This window comes from Bombina bombina, chromosome 6 (genome assembly GCF_027579735.1).
Source record: "Bombina bombina isolate aBomBom1 chromosome 6, aBomBom1.pri, whole genome shotgun sequence".
In the NCBI taxonomy this organism is placed as follows: domain Eukaryota; kingdom Metazoa; phylum Chordata; class Amphibia; order Anura; family Bombinatoridae; genus Bombina; species Bombina bombina.
This window is the reverse complement of record NC_069504.1, coordinates 742344823-742366857: the sequence shown is the minus strand read 5'-3', so window position 1 is coordinate 742366857 and position 22035 is coordinate 742344823. Positions and strand designations below refer to the sequence as shown.

Below are 22035 nucleotides of genomic sequence, written 5' to 3'. Positions count from 1 at the left end.
TGGTCGACCCCAGAAAGGACTTATGGCAGACAGTCCCCAAGGTCGAGGGGGCGGTTTCTACTCTAAACAAACGCACCACTATACCTATAGAAGATAGTTGTGCTTTCAAAGATCCTATGGATAAAAAATTAGAAGGTTTGCTTAAAAAGATGTTTGTTCAGCAAGGTTACCTTCTACAACCAATTTCATGCATTGTTCCTGTCACTACAGCAGCGTGTTTCTGGTTCGATGAACTAGAAAAGGCGCTCAATAATAATTCTTCTTCTTATGAGGAGATTATGGACAGAATTCATGCTCTCAAATTGGCTAATTCTTTCACCCTAGACGCCACTTTGCAATTGGCTAGGTTAGCGGCGAAAAATTCTGGTTTTGCTATTGTGGCGCGCAGAGCGCTTTGGCTAAAATCTTGGTCAGCGGATGCGTCTTCCAAGAACAAATTGCTTAACATTCCTTTCAAGGGGGAAAACGCTGTTTGGCCCTGACTTGAAAGAGATTATCTCTGATATCACTGGGGGCAAGGGCCACGCCCTTCCTCAGGATAGGTCTTTCAAGGCCAAAAATAAACCTAATTTTCGTCCCTTTCGCAGAAACGGACCAGCCCCAAGTGCTACGTCCTCTAAGCAAGAGGGTAATACTTCTCAAGCCAAGCCAGCCTAGAGACCAATGCAAGGCTGGAACAAAGGAAAGCAGGCCAAGAAACCTGCCACTACTACCAAGACAGCATGAGATGTTGGCCCCCGATCCGGGACCGGATCTGGTGGGGGGCAGACTCTCTCTCTTCGCTCAGGCTTGGGCAAGAGATGTTCTGGATCCTTGGGCACTAGAAATAGTCTCCCAAGGTTATCTTCTGGAATTCAAGGGGCCTCCCCCAAGGGGGAGGTTCCACAGGTCTCAATTGTCTTCAGACCACATAAAAAAACAGGCATTCTTACATTGTGTAGAAGACCTGTTAAAAATGGGAGTGATTCATCCGGTTCCATTAGGAGAACAAGGAATGGGGTTCTACTCCAATCTGTTCGTAGTTCCCAAAAAAGAGGGAACATTCAGACCAATCTTAGATCTCAAGATCCTAAACAAGTTTCTCAAGGTTCCATCGTTCAAAATGGAAACCATTAGAACAATTCTTCCTTCCATCCAGGAAGGTCAATTCATGACCACGGTGGATTTAAAGGATGCGTATCTACATATTCCTATCCACAAGGAACATCATCGGTTCCTAAGGTTCGCATTCCTGGACAAGCATTACCAGTTTGTGGCACTTCCGTTCGGATTAGCCACTGCTCCAAGAATTTTCACAAAGGTACTAGGGTCCCTTCTAGCGGTGATAAGACCAAGGGGCATTGCAGTAGTACCTTACTTGGACGACATTCTGATTCAAGCGTCGTCCCTTCCTCAAGCAAAGGCTCACACGGACATTGTCCTGGCCTTTCTCAGATCTCACGGGTGGAAAGTGAACGTAGAAAAAAGTTCTCTATCTCCGTCAACAAGGGTTCCCTTCTTGGGAACAATAATAGACTCCTTAGAAATGAGGATTTTTCTGACAGAGGCCAGAAAATCAAAACTTCTAAACTCTTGTCAAATACTTCATTCTGTTCCTCTTCCTTCCATAGCGCAGTGCATGGAAGTAATAGGTTTGATGGTAGCGGCAATGGACATAGTTCCTTTTGCGCGAATTCATCTAAGACCATTACAACTGTGCATGCTCAGTCAGTGGAATGGGGACTATACAGACTTGTCTCCGACGATACAAGTAGATCAGAGGACCAGAGATTCACTCCGTTGGTGGCTGTCCCTGGACAACCTGTCACAGGGGATGAGCTTCCGCAGACCAGAGTGGGTCATTGTCACGACCGACGCCAGTCTGGTGGGCTGGGGCGCGGTCTGGGGACCCCTGAAAGCTCAGGGTCTTTGGTCTCGGGAAGAATCTCTTCTCCCGATAAATATTCTGGAACTGAGAGCGATATTCAATGCTCTCAAGGCTTGGCCTCAGCTAGCAAAGGCCAAGTTCATACGGTTTCAATCAGACAACATGACGACTGTTGCGTACATCAACCATCAGGGGGGAACAAGGAGTTCCCTGGCGATGGAAGAAGTGACCAAAATCATTCAATGGGCGGAGACTCACTCCTGCCACTTGTCTGCAATCCACATCCCAGGAGTGGAAAATTGGGAAGCGGATTTTCTGAGTCGTCAGACTTTTCATCCGGGGGAGTGGGAACTCCATCCGGAAATCTTTGCCCAAATTACTCAATTGTGGGGCATTCCAGACATGGATCTGATGGCCTCTCGTCAGAACTTCAAGGTTCCTTGCTACGGGTCCAGATCCAGGGATCCCAAGGCGACTCTAGTAGATGCACTAGTAGCACCTTGGACCTTCAAACTAGCTTATGTATTCCCGCCGTTTCCTCTCATCCCCAGGCTGGTAGCCAGGATCAATCAGGAGAGGGCATCGGTGATCTTGATAGCTCCTGCGTGGCCACGCAGGACTTGGTATGCAGACCTGGTGAATATGTCATCGGCTCCACCATGGAAGCTACCTTTGAGACGAGACCTTCTTGTTCAAGGTCCGTTCGAACATCCGAATCTGGTCTCACTCCAACTGACTGCTTGGAGATTGAACGTTTGATCTTATCAAAGCGAGGGTTCTCAGATTCTGTCATTGATACTCTTGTTCAGGCCAGAAAGCCTGTAACTAGAAGAATTTACCACAAAATATGGATAAAATATATCTGTTGGTGTGAATCTAAAGGATTCCCTTGGGACAAGGTAAAAATTCCTAAGATTCTATCCTTTCTTCAAGAAGGTTTGGAGAAAGGATTATCTGCAAGTTCCTTGAAGGGACAGATTTCTGCCTTGTCTGTGTTACTTCACAAAAAGCTGGCAGCTGTGCCAGATGTTCAAGCCTTTGTTCAGGCTCTGGTTAGAATCAAGCCTGTTTACAAACCTTTGACTCCTCCTTGGAGTCTCAATTTAGTTCTTTCAGTTCTTCAGGGGGTTCCGTTTGAACCCTTACATTCCGTTGATATTAAGTTATTATCTTGGAAAGTTTTGTTTTTGGTTGCAATTTCTTCTGCTAGAAGAGTTTCAGAATTATCTGCTCTGCAGTGTTCTCCTCCTTATCTGGTGTTCCATGCAGATAAGGTAGTTTTACGTACTAAACCTGGTTTTCTTCCGAAAGTTGTTTCTAACAAAAACATTAACCAGGAGATAGTCGTGCCTTCTTTGTGTCCGAATCCAGTTTCAAAGAAGGAACGTTTGTTGCACAATTTGGATGTTGTTCGTGCTCTAAAGTTCTATTTAGATGCTACAAAGGATTTTAGACAAACATCTTCCTTGTTTGTTGTTTATTCTGGTAAAAGGAGAGGTCAAAAAGCAACTTCTACCTCTCTCTCTTTTTGGATTAAAAGCATCATCAGATTGGCTTACGAGACTGCCGGACGGCAGCCTCCTGAAAGAATCACAGCTCATTCCACTAGGGCTGTGGCTTCCACATGGGCCTTCAAGAACGAGGCTTCTGTTGATCAGATATGTAAGGCAGCGACTTGGTCTTCACTGCACACTTTTACTAAATTTTACAAGTTTGATACTTTTGCTTCTTCTGAGGCTATTTTTGGGAGAAAGGTTTTGCAAGCCGTGGTGCCTTCCATCTAGGTGACCTGATTTGCTCCCTCCCTTCATCCGTGTCCTAAAGCTTTGGTATTGGTTCCCACAAGTAAGGATGACGCCGTGGACCGGACACACCTATGTTGGAGAAAACAGAATTTATGTTTACCTGATAAATTACTTTCTCCAACGGTGTGTCCGGTCCACGGCCCGCCCTGGTTTTTTTAATCAGGTCTGATAATTTATTTTCTTTAACTACAGTCACCACGGTATCATATGGTTTCTCCTATGCTAATATTCCTCCTTTACGTCGGTCGAATGACTGGGGAAGGCGGAGCCTAGGAGGGATCATGTGACCAGCTTTGCTGGGCTCTTTGCCATTTCCTGTTGGGGAAGAGAATATCCCACAAGTAAGGATGACGCCGTGGACCGGACACACCGTTGGAGAAAGTAATTTATCAGGTAAACATAAATTCTGTTGTTTTGCTCCCAATTCGGCCAGAGAACATAAATCATTTTCAGGAGCAAATGGCCGATAGATTGTGATCAAGACCTATATGCATACACCAGGCATTACATCAGACTCTATCTAGTTGGCCTTTTCAGTCATATGTTCACATCAGATCTTAGAGCAGACACACGGTCTAGTAGTCTCTGGTCTATGTCACTAAATAATAGATAACTGATAGCCATATCTGTCAATTGTGTTTTCTGTATCATTTTGACTCTTTTTTTTTTTCTGTCAAAGGATGTTTCCTCTGTCACTTTGTTCTTTTTGTCAGCTAATGTTTACTCTTTTTGTTACTTTTCTTTCTTTCGGTTTGTTGATCTATCTCTCTCTGTGTTATTTTTCCTTTCCTTTTACCAAAAAAGTCTCACAACAGTTCCGTTATAAACTTATATAAAACATGCTGACCTGCTAAATTAGAGTAGATTGCTTTTTTTGGTAAAGGACATTGGTTAATGTGTTATTTGCAGCTATTGAACTGTTATTCCGATTAAATTGCTTTTTATTGCCATTTTACATGTTTACATTTTTCATGTAAGACATTTTCATTCACTCCTTATAATTATTGTGTATTAGAATGTTTGTCATTTATTAAGAATAAAGAAATGTTGTTGAACCCTCTACCTTTTTCACCCACTTTAACATATTTCTTGTCACCATATACCAGTCTCTTGCATTGTTTCATCCCATCTGTTTGATTTCTACGTATATTATTCGCATACTCCTGCAACTAATGTTGTGTTGTTTCTTGTCTGCTTTTTTCACCTGCCTTATTTCAAATATATATATATATATATATTTATATTAAAAATTCTAAATTAATAGTATTAAAGGATTGTGCTTGTCTGTGTATATTTGTGAGGTAGAGGCTTGTGACATGTAGAAGGCTATGTATCCCGTCTTTTGGTGCTGGGTACAGTTACTGTCTGTTATAGAGGTCAAAATCATCCCTATTACTGAAATACAAATGGGTAGAGATCTTGCTTGCATGCAATGAAGTAGGAAAATACCATACCCTTGAAACCAGGGTCGACTCAAGGAATTGCTCTAATGATGCTGCCTGGGCCGTAAAATAAAATAATATCCCCCAACTTTCTTTCCACTACAGTCTAAGCCTGACAATTGCACCGAATTCTAAAGGCAAAAGAGATACATACATATCATGTACAAGTAAATTGGGCACATATATATTATTTAAGACAACCATAGTCTCCCAATGTGCTGGCCTTTTAAGTGCTGCCTGAGTCCCAATGGTCTCACCAGGACTCATTATAGATAATAGAATTGGCCCTGCTTCAGTGATATATATCCCTAAAATCTTCTATTTCCTCTCTGCAAAAATAATTTTATTTGCTTGTGGTCTCCCTTACTTGTCATATTTCAGACTGCCATTTTTTTTTTTTTTTTGAGGAGGAAGATGTGGTTAGATACTGTAATGGTCTTACTCCTATGGAACAAGCTTTAACCCCTTAACGACAAGGCCAATTTTCAATTTATTTCCCTTAAGGACCAGGGCTATTTTTACATTTCTGCGGTGTTTGTGTTTAGCTGTAATTTTCTTCTTACTCATTTACTGTACCCACACATATTATATACCGTTTTCTCGCCATTAAATGGACTTTCTAAAGATACCATTATTTTCATCAGATCTTATAATTTACTATAAAAAAACTATAAAATATGAGGAAGAAATGGAAAAAAACACACTTTTTCTAATTTTGACCCCCAAAATCTGTTACACATCTACAACAACCAAAAAACAACCAAAATAAATCGTTTCTAAATTTTGTCCTGAGTTTAGAAATACCCAATGTTTACATGTTCTTTGCTTTTTTGCAAGTTATAGGGCAATAAATACAAGTAGCACTTTGCCATTTCCAAGCCATTTTTTTTTTCTTCAAAATTAGCAATAGTTACATTGGATCACAGATATCTGTCAGGAATCCCTGAATATCCCTTGACATGTATATATTTTTGTTTAGTACACAACCCAAAGTATTGATCTAGGCCCATTTTGGTATATTTCATGCCACCGTTTCACCGCCAAATGCGATCAAATAAAATAAATCGTTCCCTTTTTCACAAACTTTAGGTTTCTCACTGAAATTATTTTCAAACAGCTTGTGCAATTATGGCACAAATGGTTGTAAATGCTTCTCTGGGAAATAGCAGACATATATGACTTTAGCAATGCTTTTTGGTAAATAGAAGGGCGCTAAATGCCGCTGCGCACCACACTTGTATTATGCCCAGCAGTGAAGGGGTTAATTAGGAAGCTTGTAGGGTTAATTTTAGCTTTAGAGTAGTGCAGTAGACAACCCAAAGTTTTGATCTAGACCCATTTTGGTATATTTCATGCCACCATTTCACCGCCAAATGCGATCAAATAAAAAAAAAAGTTCACTTTTTCACTAACTTTAGGTTTCTCACTGAAATAATTTACAAACAGCTTGTGCAATTATGGCACAAATGGTTGTAAATGCTTCTCTGGGATCCCCTTTGTTCAGAAATAGCAGACATATATGACTTTAGCAATGCTTTTTGGTAAATAGAAGGGCGCTAAATGCTGCTGCGCACCACACTTGTATTATGCCCAGCAGTGAAGGGGTTAATTAGGTAGCTTGTAGGGAGCTAGAAGGGTTAATTTTAACTTTAATGTAGAGATCAGCCTCCCACCTGACACATCCCACCCCCTGATCCCTCCCAAACAGCTCTCTTCCCTCCCCTTCCCCACAAATGTCCCTGCAATCTTAAGTTTAATTATTTTTTTTTAAATTGTATATTTTCTTCAGTGTAGGATCCCCCTTACCACCCAACCTCCCTGAGCCCCCCCAAACAGCTCTCTAACCCTCCCCCTCTCACTATTTGGTGCCATTTTGGGTACTGGCAACTGTCTGCCAGTACCCACTTTTCAAACTAATGTGCATTTTTAAAATATTTTTTTAATTTTTCTGTAGTGTAGCTGGCCCCCCTCTCCCAGATCCCTTTTATAAATAAAAAATTTCTCCCCCCCCCACCCCCCCACCCCGCTACCACCACAACACCTTAACCGGTGTAGATCGCGGGGGGGCGCACGCAGCCCCGCCCCGTGCGTGCTTCCGCACTCACCGGGGACTAATCTGGCGGAAGTTTCCCAGCAATGGGCCCCCCACCCTCCTCGGTGCAGCTGCTCCCACCCACCAACGATCGGCACCATCGCTGGCCCTCTCTGTACCGGTGTGCCAGAAAAGGTATTGCAGTGATGTCATACCTTAGTATAGGGTGTACCACATTTTTTCCTTTAACCAAGCTGAAAGTATCTATCATCAAGTATTTTCATCAGCACTAAAGAGAATACAATATTTGCCTGTATCCATGCTGTTAAAGGTCAAATCTTTAAATGGTTTAATCCATTTCTTTCTAATGACACAGTGAATCCACGGATCATCTAATTACTATTGGGAATATAACTCCTGGCCAGCAGGAGGAGGCAAAGAGCACCACAGCAAAGCTCTTAAATATCACCTCCCTTCTCTCCCACCCCAGTCATTCTCTTTGCCTGACTTTTAAGCAATGGAAACTTGTGGGGTACAATCCTCACTGCACCTCCCATGTAGTTAATGCTGCCCTTATATTGAAAGCCTAAGTAAGATTACTCAGTGTTTATCTTTTTTTTCCACAGGTCCATGTGAGGGATCATACCTCTCAAACCTAGTGAGCTGCCCTGCTGCCTGGCAGAATTCATTGAGGTAGGTGCTATTTTTATTTTCTGAGCCCTATACAGGAAAAAGATGGGACTTTATTATTTATTTCAATGGGACACTAAATATATGGGCCCTAACAAGTTAAGGGGCTTATCTAAGGCAGTGGTTGCAGGCACTGGGGACGAGGAGATAGGCTTAGTCAGTATGTCTAGAGGTGTTGTGTTTTTTCCTTGCTCCCAGCGTTTTTTTCCTCAGTGTAATCATGCCGACCGGGAGGTTAGTTCTGTTATGCCCATGATGGGCGGGACTAGCTGAGGCGCTAAAGTTTTCTATTGCGCGCCCTTTCTCTTCACTTCCTGTGTTCTGGAAGGGAAGAATTTGATTGCGGTTCCAGTTTTGTGTGTTACGCTTGACAGAGATTGGGTGCAGCTCTCTGGATTGAGTCCGGAATCCATCTGATACCTATTGTTGCCGGTTTTCCAGCAGGGCAGGTAGGCACCTCAGCAAAGCTAAGCTGAGGTGTAGAGGCTGTCCGGGGTGTTTGTTAAATATTTTTTCATATTTGTGCTGTAAAAATAAAGCAGTTTCCTTTTATATTTAAAGGGACAGTAACGTTTTTTGTGTGAATTTTTTAATTAAAAATGAAGTACTTTATTTTTAATTTGTTCAATTCTGGGTAAAGATGGACCAGGAGGCTTTGCAAAATGTTACTTATCCTTTATGTTTGATGCTAACGTGGAACCACCAATCCCTTTCTGTTCCTCATGTATTGGGAGAACATTACAGAGATAGATTACAGAGATAGACTTTTTGTTTCTGAGTCAACATTGTATAGGGCGGATGCTGTTCAGGAGTCTACTGACAATGTTCAAGATATGCCGCAGCTTTCTCCTCAAGTGTCCCAAATGTTATCGTCCACATATGCAGTGCCCTACGCTTCCACTCTAGCTCCATCTGGAGTTACATTGCAAGACATCGCTACCCTCATGTCATCTGCGGTATCTTATGCGTTGTCTGCTTTTCCCATGCTGCAGGGAAAGCGCAAGAGGAAATGTAAAGAATCAGTGAGTAAGGTTTCTGACGGAGTCGTGGCTATTCCGAATCTTCCCTCTCAGAAGTCTGAGGAGGAAGGTACTTCGGTAGCATCTGAGGGTGAAATCTCAGACTCAGACAATGTAATTCCTTCTTCTGATGCTGAAGTTGTATCCTTCAGGTTTAAGCTAGAACACCTCCGTTTGTTACTTAAGGGGTTTTTAGCTACCTTTGATGACTCCGACACTACGGTCGTAGTCAATCCTAAGAAGTCTAGCAAGCTAAACAAGTATTTTGATGTACCTTCCATGGTGGAGGTTTTCCCTGTACCAGATCAGGCTACAGAGATTATTGCTAAGGAATGGGAGAGACCAGGTATTCCTTTTTCTCCATCCCCTATTGCTGACTCTATCAAGGAGTCTTGGCAGACAGTCCCCAAGGTGGCAATTTCCACCTTGGCTAAGAGAACCACTATTCCCATAGAGGATAGTTGTTCATTTAAGGATCCTATGGATAAGAAGTTGGAGAGATTGCTTAAAAAATGTATGTTCACCAGGGTTTACAATGGCAACCTGTGGTGTGTATTGCTACCATCACTAGTGCGGCAGCATACTGGTTTGATGCGTTGTCTGATTCTATTCAGACAGACACTCCCCTAGACCAGATCCAGGATAGGATCAAGGCCCTTAAGTTGGCCAATTCTTTTATTACGGATGCTTCCCTACAGGTTATTAAGCTGGGAGCAAAGATTTCTGGGTTTTTCATACTGGCCCGCATAGCTTTATGGTTGAAATCCTGGTCTGCGGATGTTTCGTCTAAGCTTTTGGCGATTCCCTACAAGGGTAAGACCTTGTTTAGGCCGGGCTTGGCTGAAATTATTTCCGACATTACGGGAGGAAAGGGTCATTTCCTCCCTCAGGATAAGAGGAATAAGCAGAAGGGACGTCAGAGTAATTTTCGTTCCTTTCGAAACTTCAAGGGTAAGCCTTCCTCTCCCTCTTCCAAGCAGGAACAGTCCAAGCCTTTCTGGAGGTCCAACCAGTCGTGGAACAAGGGAAAACAATCTAAGAAGCCCGCTAATGACTCAAAGTCAGCATGAAGGGCCTGCCCCCGATCTGGGACCGGATCTTGTGGGGGGCAGACTTTCCTTCTTCAGTCAGGCTTGGGTTTGGGATGTTCAGGATCCCTGGGCGGTGGACATCATGTCCCAGGGATACAAACTAGAGTTCAAGACTTTTCCTCCCAGGGGCAGGTTTCTACTCTCAAGATTATCTGTAGACCAGATAAACAGAGAGGCGTTCTTACACTGGGACCTTTCCGACCTGGGAGTGATAGTTCCTGTTCCAATGCAGGAACAGGGTCTGGGATTTTACTCCAATCTGTTTGTGGTTCCCAAAAAAGAGGGAACTTTCAGACCAATTCTAGATCTCAAAAGTCTAAACAAGTTCCTCAGAGTACCGTCCTTCAAGATAGAAATTATTCGTTCGATTCTTCCCTTGGTTCAAAAAGGTTCATTCATGACAACAGTGGATTTAAAGGATGCATACCTGCATGTTCCTATCCACAGGGATCATCACAAGTTTCTGAGGTTCGCATTTCTAGACAAACACTACCAGTTTGTGGCTCTTCCATTCGGCCTTGCCACAGGTCCCAGAATTTTTTCAGAGGTCCTTTCCGACCTGGGAGTGATAGTTCCTGTTCCAATGCAGGAACAGGGTCTGGGATTTTACTCCAATCTGTTTGTGGTTCCCAAAAAAGAGGGAACTTTCAGACCAATTCTAGATCTCAAAAGTCTAAACAAGTTCCTCAGAGTACCGTCCTTCAAGATAGAAATTATTTGTTCGATTCTTCCCTTGGTTCAAAAAGGTTCATTCATGACAACAGTGGATTTAAAGGATGCATACCTGCATGTTCCTATCCACAGGGATCATCACAAGTTTCTGAGGTTCGCATTTCTAGACAAACACTACCAGTTTGTGGCTCTTCCATTCGGCCTTGCCACAGGTCCCAGAATTTTTTCAGAGGTCCTGGGATCCCTGTTAGCGGTGCTCCGGTTGCGGGGCAATGCAGTGGCGCCTTATCTGGATAACATTCTTGTTCAGGCGCCATCCTTTCAACAAGCGAACTCCCACACGGAGATGTTGCTATCCTTCCTCCGTTCTCACGAATGGAAGGTGAATTTGGGAGAGAGTTCCTTAATTCCAGCTACAAGAGTAGTGTTATTGGGAACCATGATAGATTCCCTAGCGATGAAAATATTACTGGCAGAGGTCAGAAAATCAAAGATCTTCGATTCTTGTCTGGCTTTTCAGTCCTCTCCTCGGCCGTCAGTGGCTCAATGGCCTCTATTTATCAAGGTCTGGCAGACCTGATCCGACAGTGCGGATCAGGTCCGCCAGACCTTGCTGAATGCAGAGAGCAATACGCTCTCCGTATTCAGCATTGCACCAGCAGCTCACAAGAGCTGCTGGTGCAATGCCACCCCCTGCAGACTTGTGGCCAATGGGCCGCCAGCAGGGAGGTGTCAATCAACCTGATCGTACTCGATCGGGTTGATTTCCGGCTATGTCTGTTCGCCTGCTCAGAGCAGGCGGACAGGTTATGGAGCTACTTCATAACTGTTGTTTGTGGCGAGTCTGAAGACTCGCCAGAAACACGGGCCGTCAAGCTCATTTCGGAGCTTGATAGATAGGCCCCAATGTATGGAGGTGATCGGTCTGATGGTAGCTGTCATGGACATCATTCCGTTTGCTCGTTTCCACCTCAGACCTCTGCAGTTATACATGCTCAGACAATGGAACGGGGATTATTCTAATCTGTCTCCGCGATTACATCTGGATCAGGCGACAAGAGATTCTCTTTTTTGGTGGTTGTCTCAGGAACATCTCTCCCAGGGAACCTACTTCCGCAGACCCACCTGGGCGATTGTGACAACGGACGCCAGCCTGCTGGGATGGGGAGCAGTCTGGGGCTCACTAAAGGCTCAGGGGTTATGGACTCGGGAGGAGGAGTCTGTTCTCCCCATAAACATTCTGGAGCTGAGGGCAATCTTCAATGCTCTTCTGGCCTGGCCTCAGTTAGCTTCAGCCTGGTTTATCAGGTTCCAATCGGACAACATAACTTCAGTGGCTTACATCAACAATCAGGGAGGAACTCGGAGTTCCTTGGCCATGACAGAGGTAGCCAAGATTATTCAGTGGGCGGAGACCCACAACTGCTGTCTATCTGTGATCCACATTCCATGAGTGGACAATTGGGAAGTGGATTTTCTGAGCAGACAGACTATTCACCCGGGGGAGTAGGAACTCCATCCGAAAGTGTTTTCCAGCTTGATTCTCAAATGGAAACATCCGGAACTGGATCTCATGGCATCTTGTCAGAATGCCAAGCTTCCGAGGTACGGGTCGAGGTCGAGGGATCCACAGGCTGTTCTGATAGATGCTCTGGCAGTCCCTTGGAATTTCAGTCTGGTATACCTATTTCCTCCGTTCGCTCTCCTTCCTCTGGTCATTGCTCGAATCAAACAGGAGAGGGCGTCGGTGATCCTCATTGCACCGGCGTGGCCTCGCAGGATATGGTATGCAGTCCTAGTGGAGATGTCATCCTTCCCACCTTGGAGACTCCCACTGAGGAAAGACCTTCTACTTCAGGAGCCCTTCCTTCATCCAAATCTTGTTTCTCTGAAACTGACTGCTTGGAGATTGAACGCTTAATCTTATCTAAGCAGGGATTTTCTGAGTTGTCATTGAGACCATGATTCAGGCGTGTAAGCCTGTTACCAGGAAGATTTACTATAAGATATGGCGTAAATATCTGTATTGGTGTGAATCCAGAGGCTACTCTTGGAGTAGAGTTCGGATTCCTAGAATTCTGTCTTTTCTCCAAGAGGGTTTGGAGAAGGGTTTATCGGCAAGTTCCTTGAAAAGTCAAATATCTGCCTTGTCTATTTTGTTACATAAACGCCTGGCGGATTTACCAGACCTGCAATCGTTCTGTCAGGCCTTGGTCAGGTCAGGCCTGTGTTCAAACCTATTACTCCTCCCTGGAGTCTTAACCTTGTTCTTAAAGTTCTTCAACAGACTCCATTTGAGCCTATTCATTCCTTAGATATTAAGTTGTTATCTTGGAAAGTTTTGTTTCTTGTTACAATTTCTTCTGCTCGTAGAGTCTCAGAGCTCTCGGTGTTGCAGTTTGAATCTCTTTACCTTATTTTTCATTCGGATAAGGTAGTTCTGCATACTAAGTAAGGGTTTCTCCCTAAAGTGGTTTCAGAAAGGAACATTAATTAAGAAATCGTTGTTCCTTCTTGGTGTCCTAACCCGTCTTCTCATAAGGAACATCTGCTGCACAACCTAGACGTGGTGCATGCGTTGAAATACTATCTAAAGGCGACTAAGGATTTTCGCCAGTCTTCTGCCCTGTTTGTAGTTTTCTCTGGGAAATGTAAGGGGCAGAAAGCTACAGCTACTTCTCTTTTTTTGTGGCTGAAGAGTATCATTCGTTTGGCCTATGAAACTGCTGGACAGCAGCCTCCTGAGAGGGTCACGGCTTATTCTACAAGGGCTGTTTCCTCTTCCTGGGCATTCAAAAATGAAGCTTCTGTGGAACAGATTTGCAAGGCTGCAACTTGGTCCTCTCTACACACTTTTTCAAGATTCTATAAATTTGATACTTTTGCCTCGGCTGAGGCTCCTTTTGGGAGAAAGGTTCGTCAAGCAGTGGTGCCTTCTGTTTAGGTTCCCTGTCTTGTCCCTCCCTTATCATCTGTGTCCTCTAGCTTGGGTATTGATTCCCAATAGTAATTAGATTATCCGTGGACTCACTGTGTCATTAGAAAGAAAAAATTTTTTATGCTTACCTGATATATTTATTTATTTCTTGACACAGTGAGTCCACGGACCGCCTTGTTTTTTTGTCTTTTTCAAACTTTGCATTCTTTTTTTTGTATTCTAGGCATTACATGGTGCTCTTTGTTTTCATTCTCCACTATTTTCCAGCTTGGTGCATGGCAACATTTTTATTTCTCCTTATAGCCCTCTTATATATTTATCTCTTCAAAACCCATCCCACTCTGGTCTTGGATACCCGAGTCTGACCTCTTCCTCATTCCAGGAAGTCATCTTAGAATTGTCTTTTTAAACTGCTTCTCTGCCTCCAGCATACTGACAAGATCTCTTGGCTTCTATTTGTCACGCTCACAGTCTGTAGCTGGCTAATGCGCACTTATTTTGAAGGAGTATTAAATCATAGTAGTAGCAGCCCTCACCGTCTCATTGACCCCAACAACCATATTTACTTCAGCACTGCGACAGATCTCTGAAAGACTTCTCTTAACTTATTGCCTTTCCTCCTGAGATCAGTGACTCACTTGACTTGTGGTGCAACAAGTCAGAGCTTGCAGCAGAATGCAGATGGGTTTGTAGAAATGTCTTGGAGCTTAAGGAGATATATTACACCCTTTTTCACTGATACAAGTTGCTCTCTGATTTTGTTTTGGTAGAGTTTAAGTTCACAATGGCTGTTGATTACATTACCTGTCATTAATACTACAGATATGCAGAGGATGTCAGTCTTCCTAGACATGTTCAAGCTTCTAGCCTGGACTAAATCGCACCTTATGTGGATATAAAAATCTTATTGGGCCATTAGTCAATAGCCATGATTACTCTAGGCTCAGGCCCCTGGCTTTCAGGACCTTATTTTCCTTTAAGACGGTCTCTTTTTTTTATGTCTCTTCCCCTCCAGTTGCCTTCTTTAGGAAGGCCCCCTTTTCTGTCCAAATATTATTACATAACCCATGTTCTTGATTCTTCCTTGAGAATGCTTCCCTTCTCTTTACCCTTCCCTGCCCTCAAGACTATTCATCTCTTCCCCCTATCCAAAGGCCTCTTTAGTTCTGTATCTTGCTTTTATACTGTCCTGAAACTCCTACTTTTTTTTTATCTTTGGGTCCAAATTTTGGCCATGCTGGACATAAAACAGCCTTCAAAAGCAGCAGAGTCTGAAAACGTTCGTCCCTAGACTTATCCTTTTTTTGTTACTTGTGTGCTTGTTCTGCTCCCTGTTAGGGAACTTGTTTCAATTGTTTTACTTCTGTTTGTTCATGATATACGCCTTGCTGGGATTTGTTGTCCTTCTTCAGTGTTAGATAATTACTTCCCCCTATTAATGTTTGTTGGGATTTGGTACAAACCCATTGGATATGAACAATCTTCTGCTTCATGTACTTTGATGTCAGTTACACTTAATTTCAAATCACTTTCTACACACTCTAAATGAAAGCACATTATAACCCTCCCTCTCATAGTTTTCCCCTTCTTGTCTAGACCTTTCCTCTTCCTTCACCTGCTCCTTTTGCTTGGCAGGACTATAAAACTGGAGGAAGAGGAAATTGATCTGGAGGGGATAGGGGTTCCACTTCAAAATTTTGGTTGACATATTTCTCCAAGTTGTAGCTTTTATTAACGTATTACTAATACATGGTCTCCTCCTTCACTTGCTGTCACTTACAAACTAAGCAAAGGAGGTATAAGTAAGCTTAAACATCCTATTTTATTTAATTATATTTATACCCTATATTTACTGTAGGCACCTCCTTTACTGTATGTCTACTCTATTATTTTATATTTAGTCTATTGGTGCACAAGTCCCTACAGTTAATAGTTTGCGCATGTAATTTTGTAAAAAATATTGTGTATGCCCTCTGGCAATACATGTCAAAACATTTTATGGTGTCTGTGAGAGGAGCATTTTGTCTTTGTGTGTATATTTGTGTCAATGTGCTTTATCACCCTTTGTGTCTCCATCCTACAGACTGGTCTGACACCTCTTCACGTCGCTGTGTATCACAATCACCTCAACATTGTACGGCTTATGCTGAATAAGGGGGCATCGCCCCACTGCACTGCCCGGGTGAGTTCTGCACAAGTGGGCTCACAACACCACGATTGAGCAATAGAGGAAGGGATGTTTATTATAGACTTGTGGGCAGTTGTGTTGTGACACAATCCTTTGCATGTGTCAATAAAGTAAGACAACAATGCAAAAGCAGTAATACAAAGTTTCATCTCCTTGTCCAGATTTGATAGCCTGTTTCTCAGTAAGTTATTACGCCAGCTCTCAACTTTTGTTGGACTCTACTTTGAGTAGCTTATTAATATTTATTTCTGTCGTTGAAAGAATGTACATTAAATAGCTGTATTTTAATGAATTCAGTAGCATCAAGAAAGTTTATTTACATTGCCTGCTGAAAACTTGCATGTCAAATATTATAGTCTGGTTTAAAAAATATTCAAGGGAAATAAAATATTAAAAGAAAGATATACTTTAATATTATTAAAGTAAAGGTATTTTGAAATGTTATGTCCCTTTAATGCAGTGTGAGGCTGGCCTCTCCGGGGTGGGGGGCGCTAGAGCATATAAGGGGAGGCGTAAGATTAATGACACTTCTCCCTATCCTATGGAGGAAACCATAAGCAGCAGCTGACTTTGACAAAACATAGAAAAAAAATTAAGAGCAGACGATTATGACTTCCATTTTGGCTTTTTCCCACTGATTTTGTTTTCTTCACTGCCCACAGGGAAAATATTGCATGTCTTCATATACAGAAGTAAATGTAGAGTTCACCAATTGTGTGTTACAGATTAAGTGACACTGATATAGGTGAAGAATACACAGTAATTCTCAAATTTCAATTTACTGATGTGCCAAACTTATTTAGTAACATAGTAGATGAGGTTGAAAGAAGACAGAAGTCCATTTAGTTCAACCTATATAGAGCCTACCTGATTTACAATAAAAGCTCCAATTGAGCTTAATTTAACCCATTTAACATAAGCCAGTGTTTTTCAACCAGTGTGCCGTGGCACACTAGTGTGCCATGAGAGATCCTCAGGTGTGCCACGGCAGACTGACAACAGTGTGAAATATTTTTTAAACTTTGCTTGTTTTTTACTCCCAGTTCAGGGGTAGTTTGTAGGAGGCATGGCATAACAGCACAATACATACAGTATGTGTGTGTTTGTGTGTATGTGTATATATATGCTGTATTAGGCTACAATGTGTGATTTTTTTTTCAATTTTGGGATGGTGGTGTGCCACAGGATTTTTTAATGTAAAAATGTGTGCCACGGCAAAAAAAAAGGTTAAAAATCACTGACATAAGCAATCATATCCCTGAATTATGTTTCTAGCCAGAAATGTATATTTTTAAATGTATCTAAGGTATTGGCATCTACTACCTCCTTTGGTAATGAGTTCCACAATTTGCTTGTTCTTACAGTAAAATAACATTAACATTGCTGGAGATTACATCTCCTTTTTTCCACCCTTAAATTGTGACCTCTTGTCACAAACAACTTCCTCGGAATAAACAAAGCTTCTGCCATATATTTATATAAAGTAATCATATCACCTCTCAAGACAGTATCTTATTAGCCTTAGAAGCCACTGCTCTGCATTGTGCACCCATTTACATCAGAATACACCAGATTTAATTTAGGGAGAGAGGTCACAGAGTAGACGAGCATTTAGCATTTGTTTGTATAAACAAATGCCAAATATGGTCGCTGGTAGCAGAATTCGGCTATTTTAGGAGTCGGGTTTATTAGTGTAATAGTGCAACACTCAAATATCTGGGGAAAATCCAGATCTTTGTGTGTTGCTCTATTGCATGAATAAATCAGGCAACAAAATGAGCCGAATACCACTACCCGCAGCCATATTCAGCATTTGTTTGTACAAACAAATGCCAAATCCATGTCTATTACATAGTATTTTGTCTCGTTTGCTCTAGATTTGCAAAACCTTACAAACTCTGTCAAGAAAACACAATTTTAAGTGCTTCTAATACAAGTCTCTAAAGTGGCGACAACAGCTTATTTTATGATTTGGCCTGGCTCTGCTGGAGCTATGGCGAGCACGTTTGTACACATGCAGCATTGTCACACTGCACTAGTATGTCATTCAGGTTTGGGACTCATTTTATTGCTCTTTACGTTCTGAGTTTTCTTCATGGGATCACTCCCGTGGGATTCTCTTTTGGAGTTTGGTGTTTTTAAGAATCCTAAGATAATCATCCGCTAGGTTTAGAGTTTATAGTATTTACAAGGCCTAGATTTTAGCTAAAAAGCAGCTTATCTCTTATCTCACTGCTGAGCAGTTTCTCCTTCCAACAGTTTGTAAACTTTGAGAAGTATTTAAACATCAATCTAAGCAGTCTTTGTAAGACTAATGCACAGAAATTGTGCATATTTTTTAGCAGACCATGCACTAAATTTGTTTCAAGAAACCTACAAAAAAATGCAAAAGCTGCCATTGGGTTTAGTATTCCTTTAACATAATGATCAACCTAGAAAAGAAAATGGCCTAGGCAAGCCAGTGTAAACCTAGGTATAGTCTTCTTCACACCATCTGGGTGTCCTATTGTCCATGCTGGAAGATAACAAAATAGCATCCTAAACTCTTTAAATTAGCTACTCCTTATTCACACAGTTTTGTTGCCACATATGGTTGTAGGCACAGATATTTTCTTTAATGCTACTTAATTTCCATGCTATTGTAGTCTTGACTAAGAACATTGTAGTATAGTTTTATAACTTTAAAGCTCCATTGTGTTTTAATGTCTTAAATATAACTTTGCTCCTACACAATGAGTTCTAGCAATGAGGTTAAGAGACTTTAAACCAGTGCTTTCCAAACTGTGTGTCGTGACACATTAGTGTGTCTCCGGCAGTGTGTAGGTGTGTCCCTGCTTCAGCACAATTTTTTTTCAAATAAAACATTTTTTAATTTACATTTTTTTTTATTTTTTGGGGTTTTTTGACTTTCCGCCTGCCTGCTACGCATATCACATGGTTGACACGTGATTGATACCTAGTGGGTCACAGATCATCGTAACCTATTGGCGCAGCTCAGTGGGAACTGAAACTATTCCCATTGGCGGCACATTGGCTCCTGACTGCATGTGTAGTCTCCTCAATCGGCTCGTGACTGCAGTGGGTGGGATAGCAGTGTGTTTGCAGCATGGGCAGTAGTCAGTCTGACTCACAGAGCTCTGAGGGCGGCAGCTTAAACGCTGAGCTGAAGTCTGTGTTTTTTGGGTTTTTTTGCAGCTAGCTCCCCGAAGTGCATTGCTGCTCCTGCTCTTGATATATGGATAGGAAGTGGAAGCTTAAAAATACAAGTTAGTTAACCTGTTTGCTAGTACAACTGAATTACTGTGTCGCAAAATGATGTAGGTCTAAAAAGTGTGTCATGAACATGAAAAGTTTGGAAAGCTCTTTAAACCAAGAAACATGTAAACACGAGACAGATACATTTATACTACTTGACCTGTTTTTTAAGAGACATATAAGCAGACTAACCTCATTTGTTTAGTATTGCACAGGGATTGTGAAGTAAGTTTGAATGTAAAGGCACAAATTCTTATAAGGAAAGCAGTTTTAGCATTATTATTAGTAGTATTATTATTGTCACCATTTATTTGTAAAGCTCAACCATAGTCTGCAGAGATAAATATATGCTCATGGGACCTGCAATGTATTTCACTTATTTAGAGTCCCTGTCCAGATTTTATCAATGGAAATACATATGGCTCAGGATGAAGACCCTACTCTGAAGGGCTCATAATAGGCACTATCCGCCATAATCAGAACCTTTGAAATCATCCATTTTCTATTCCTCCCCAAGTTACCTTGTGGTGGTGTGAACTACCACATGGTAACTTGGGGAGGAATAGAAAATGGATGACCTTGTGGTGGTTCACACTGAAGTATAAATTCTTTCTGTACCAGGCTTTAACCATATTTGTGAGCCTCTTCTGTTTATCTGTACTGCACAAATGCGCTAGGAACTGTGTACCAAGTTCTTTCATTCTTCCTCTACAATTTCCACACAACCTGTATGTTTATCATTCCTTCCAATATTTTATTATTCATATATGTAAAGAAAAAATGACATTTACTTACATACTCAATTATAGGTCCCATAGATTAACCAAGATTACTGTGAATATATATTTAATAATGATAGCAGCATCTAAAAGAGTTTTTTTTTTTTTTAAAGTTGGGTGTTCCTAGTCTTAGTGGTTTTATGCTCATGAAATTGTATCCGCTTCCACCAATAGAGATGATGGTGTTTTTCTTATCAGTCAGTGTGTGAATGATCCCTGAGAATTAGCTGGCTACAGACATGCATGTCCTGTTAACTCAAAGAACAATATTTTCATACAAAAAGATTTTAACAATATTGCTGCTGTTTTATATGTGCAACGTGTGATATTTGAGTTTCAAAGGACAGACTGGTCCTTTAAAGGGAAAGAAAGGTAAAAAAAAAAAAGAGTTGTACATAGCTGCGTTTCAAGTTAAAATAGAATACTTTTTGCAATCTACTTATACTCATTAGCAAAACTGTTTCAAGTAAAAGTTATTCGTTTTTCAGCGGCATACACACATATGCTGTGAGGCCCTGTGCACCAGCATTCAAATGCCCCACCTTTTTTATAGAGTCAGCAGTGACTTTTCTGACACAAATGATGTCTTCAGAAGCTATATACATCACCGCAAGCTGGCATGGTGTTTGAATACTGGTGCCCAGGCCCTCACAGGATATGTGCGTATGCTGCATAAAAGCAGTAATAACGTTTATTAGAAGCATTTTTGCTGATGAAAGTATATTGCAAAAATGCTTATATTTCAAATTGAAATGCAACCACACAAATTTTATTTTTGACCTTTCTATCCCTTTAACCCTTTGGCTGCTAAGCCATTTCCCACCTGGGTGCTTATATTTTCTTCTAATTTTTTTATTTTTTTTTAAAAAAAAATTTAACTTTTTTTTTTTTTTTTTTTACAGACCCCCAATACTTACACTGTTGGAAAGGTTAGGCGATTACCTGCTTAGATGCCTGAGATACAGGCTTCTAAGCAGCATGCCCCCTCCTCCTATACTTAACATTGTTAAGTATAAATAAAGTTGAGCGGTGACGTCATCATGTAATTGCACGTGACGTCACCGTGCATCACATGAAGCCCCGGTGATGCCTGTCACTCTACAGGCACGATCACCAGGGTAGGAGCAGTAAGGAGCCCCCAGATGTTCCTCAAGGTGGGAGAGTGCTCATGACGGCTCTGAGCCGTCATTAGCACCAGAGTGAGAAACTCTGTTATGGCTCAGAGCCGTCATTAGCAATCAAAGGGTTAATGATTTAGTCAATACTGAAAGTAATTATGTTTTCAATCGAAAAAATGCATACCATACCACGCATGCAGCCAGTCGAAGCCTCTATAAAACCTGCACCCATTACTAATATAAAGTTAATTCCGGATGACTTTTCTTTTACAGAATGGATACACGCCACTCCATATGGCAGTGAAGCAGCGCTCTGTGGACACAGCCCGTGCTCTTCTGCAGTTTGGAGCAACGTGTAACAGCCAGTCCCTGCAAGGCGTAACACCTCTGCACCTCGCTGCACAGGAGGGGCATGCAGACATGGTGACGTTGCTGCTCAGCAAGCAGGCCAATGTACATCTTGGGAACAAGGTGACAACTTCAAACTTTAAGAATAGTATCAAATACTGAACAGAGATTGTATTTTAGTAGTGGGTTCCTTTCCTCAACGCCACCCAATTCACTGATACTTCTCTGTAATTGACACTTAACAATATCTGCAATTCACTTATGTGTCATTTATCTTGTGTTACTCAAACTTTGCTTTAGTATATTTTACCCCACAAGGGGCCAGATTACAAGTGGTGCGCTAATATTGATGGACTGCGCTAACATTAGCATTCGACTAGATATTACAAGTGCATGGTAAATCCCATTTACCAGAGAAGGGTTAGTACGGCCGACATCACTCTAACATAACATATGCTTTCAATGCTAACTTGCGCTCATATTACAAGTTGAAAGTTATAGGTTATGCTCAAGTGCAAGCCAATACTGCACTGGAATATTTAGCAAGACCTGAAGTAAAGTGTAAGGGTTAAAAAAAAGTTGCATAAAACATATTAAAATTAACTATTGCACATATATATGTATATACACTTTTTAATAAAAAAAATATAATTCTACTATTAATAAAAAGGTTTTTAAAGGGATATGGTATGTGACGGGAAAGGCCTCCAATGTGTGTGTGTGTATATATATATATATATATATGTTTAAATATGTATATATATATATATATATATATGTGTAAATAAATG

At 41.5% G+C, this 22035-nt stretch overlaps 1 protein-coding gene across 3 annotated transcripts in view; it reads left to right on the top strand.

Annotated features, from left to right (window-relative positions):
* Nucleotides 1–22035, top strand: part of ANK1 (ankyrin 1) — a 789047-nt gene that overhangs the window by 441306 nt on the left and 325706 nt on the right. For all 3 annotated transcript variants that reach the window (XM_053717993.1, XM_053717995.1, XM_053717994.1), the window contains 2 exons: nt 15640–15738; nt 21170–21367. In XM_053717993.1, the coding sequence (XP_053573968.1) occupies nt 15640–15738; nt 21170–21367 (297 nt within the window). The remainder of the gene's footprint in view (nt 1–15639; nt 15739–21169; nt 21368–22035) is intronic.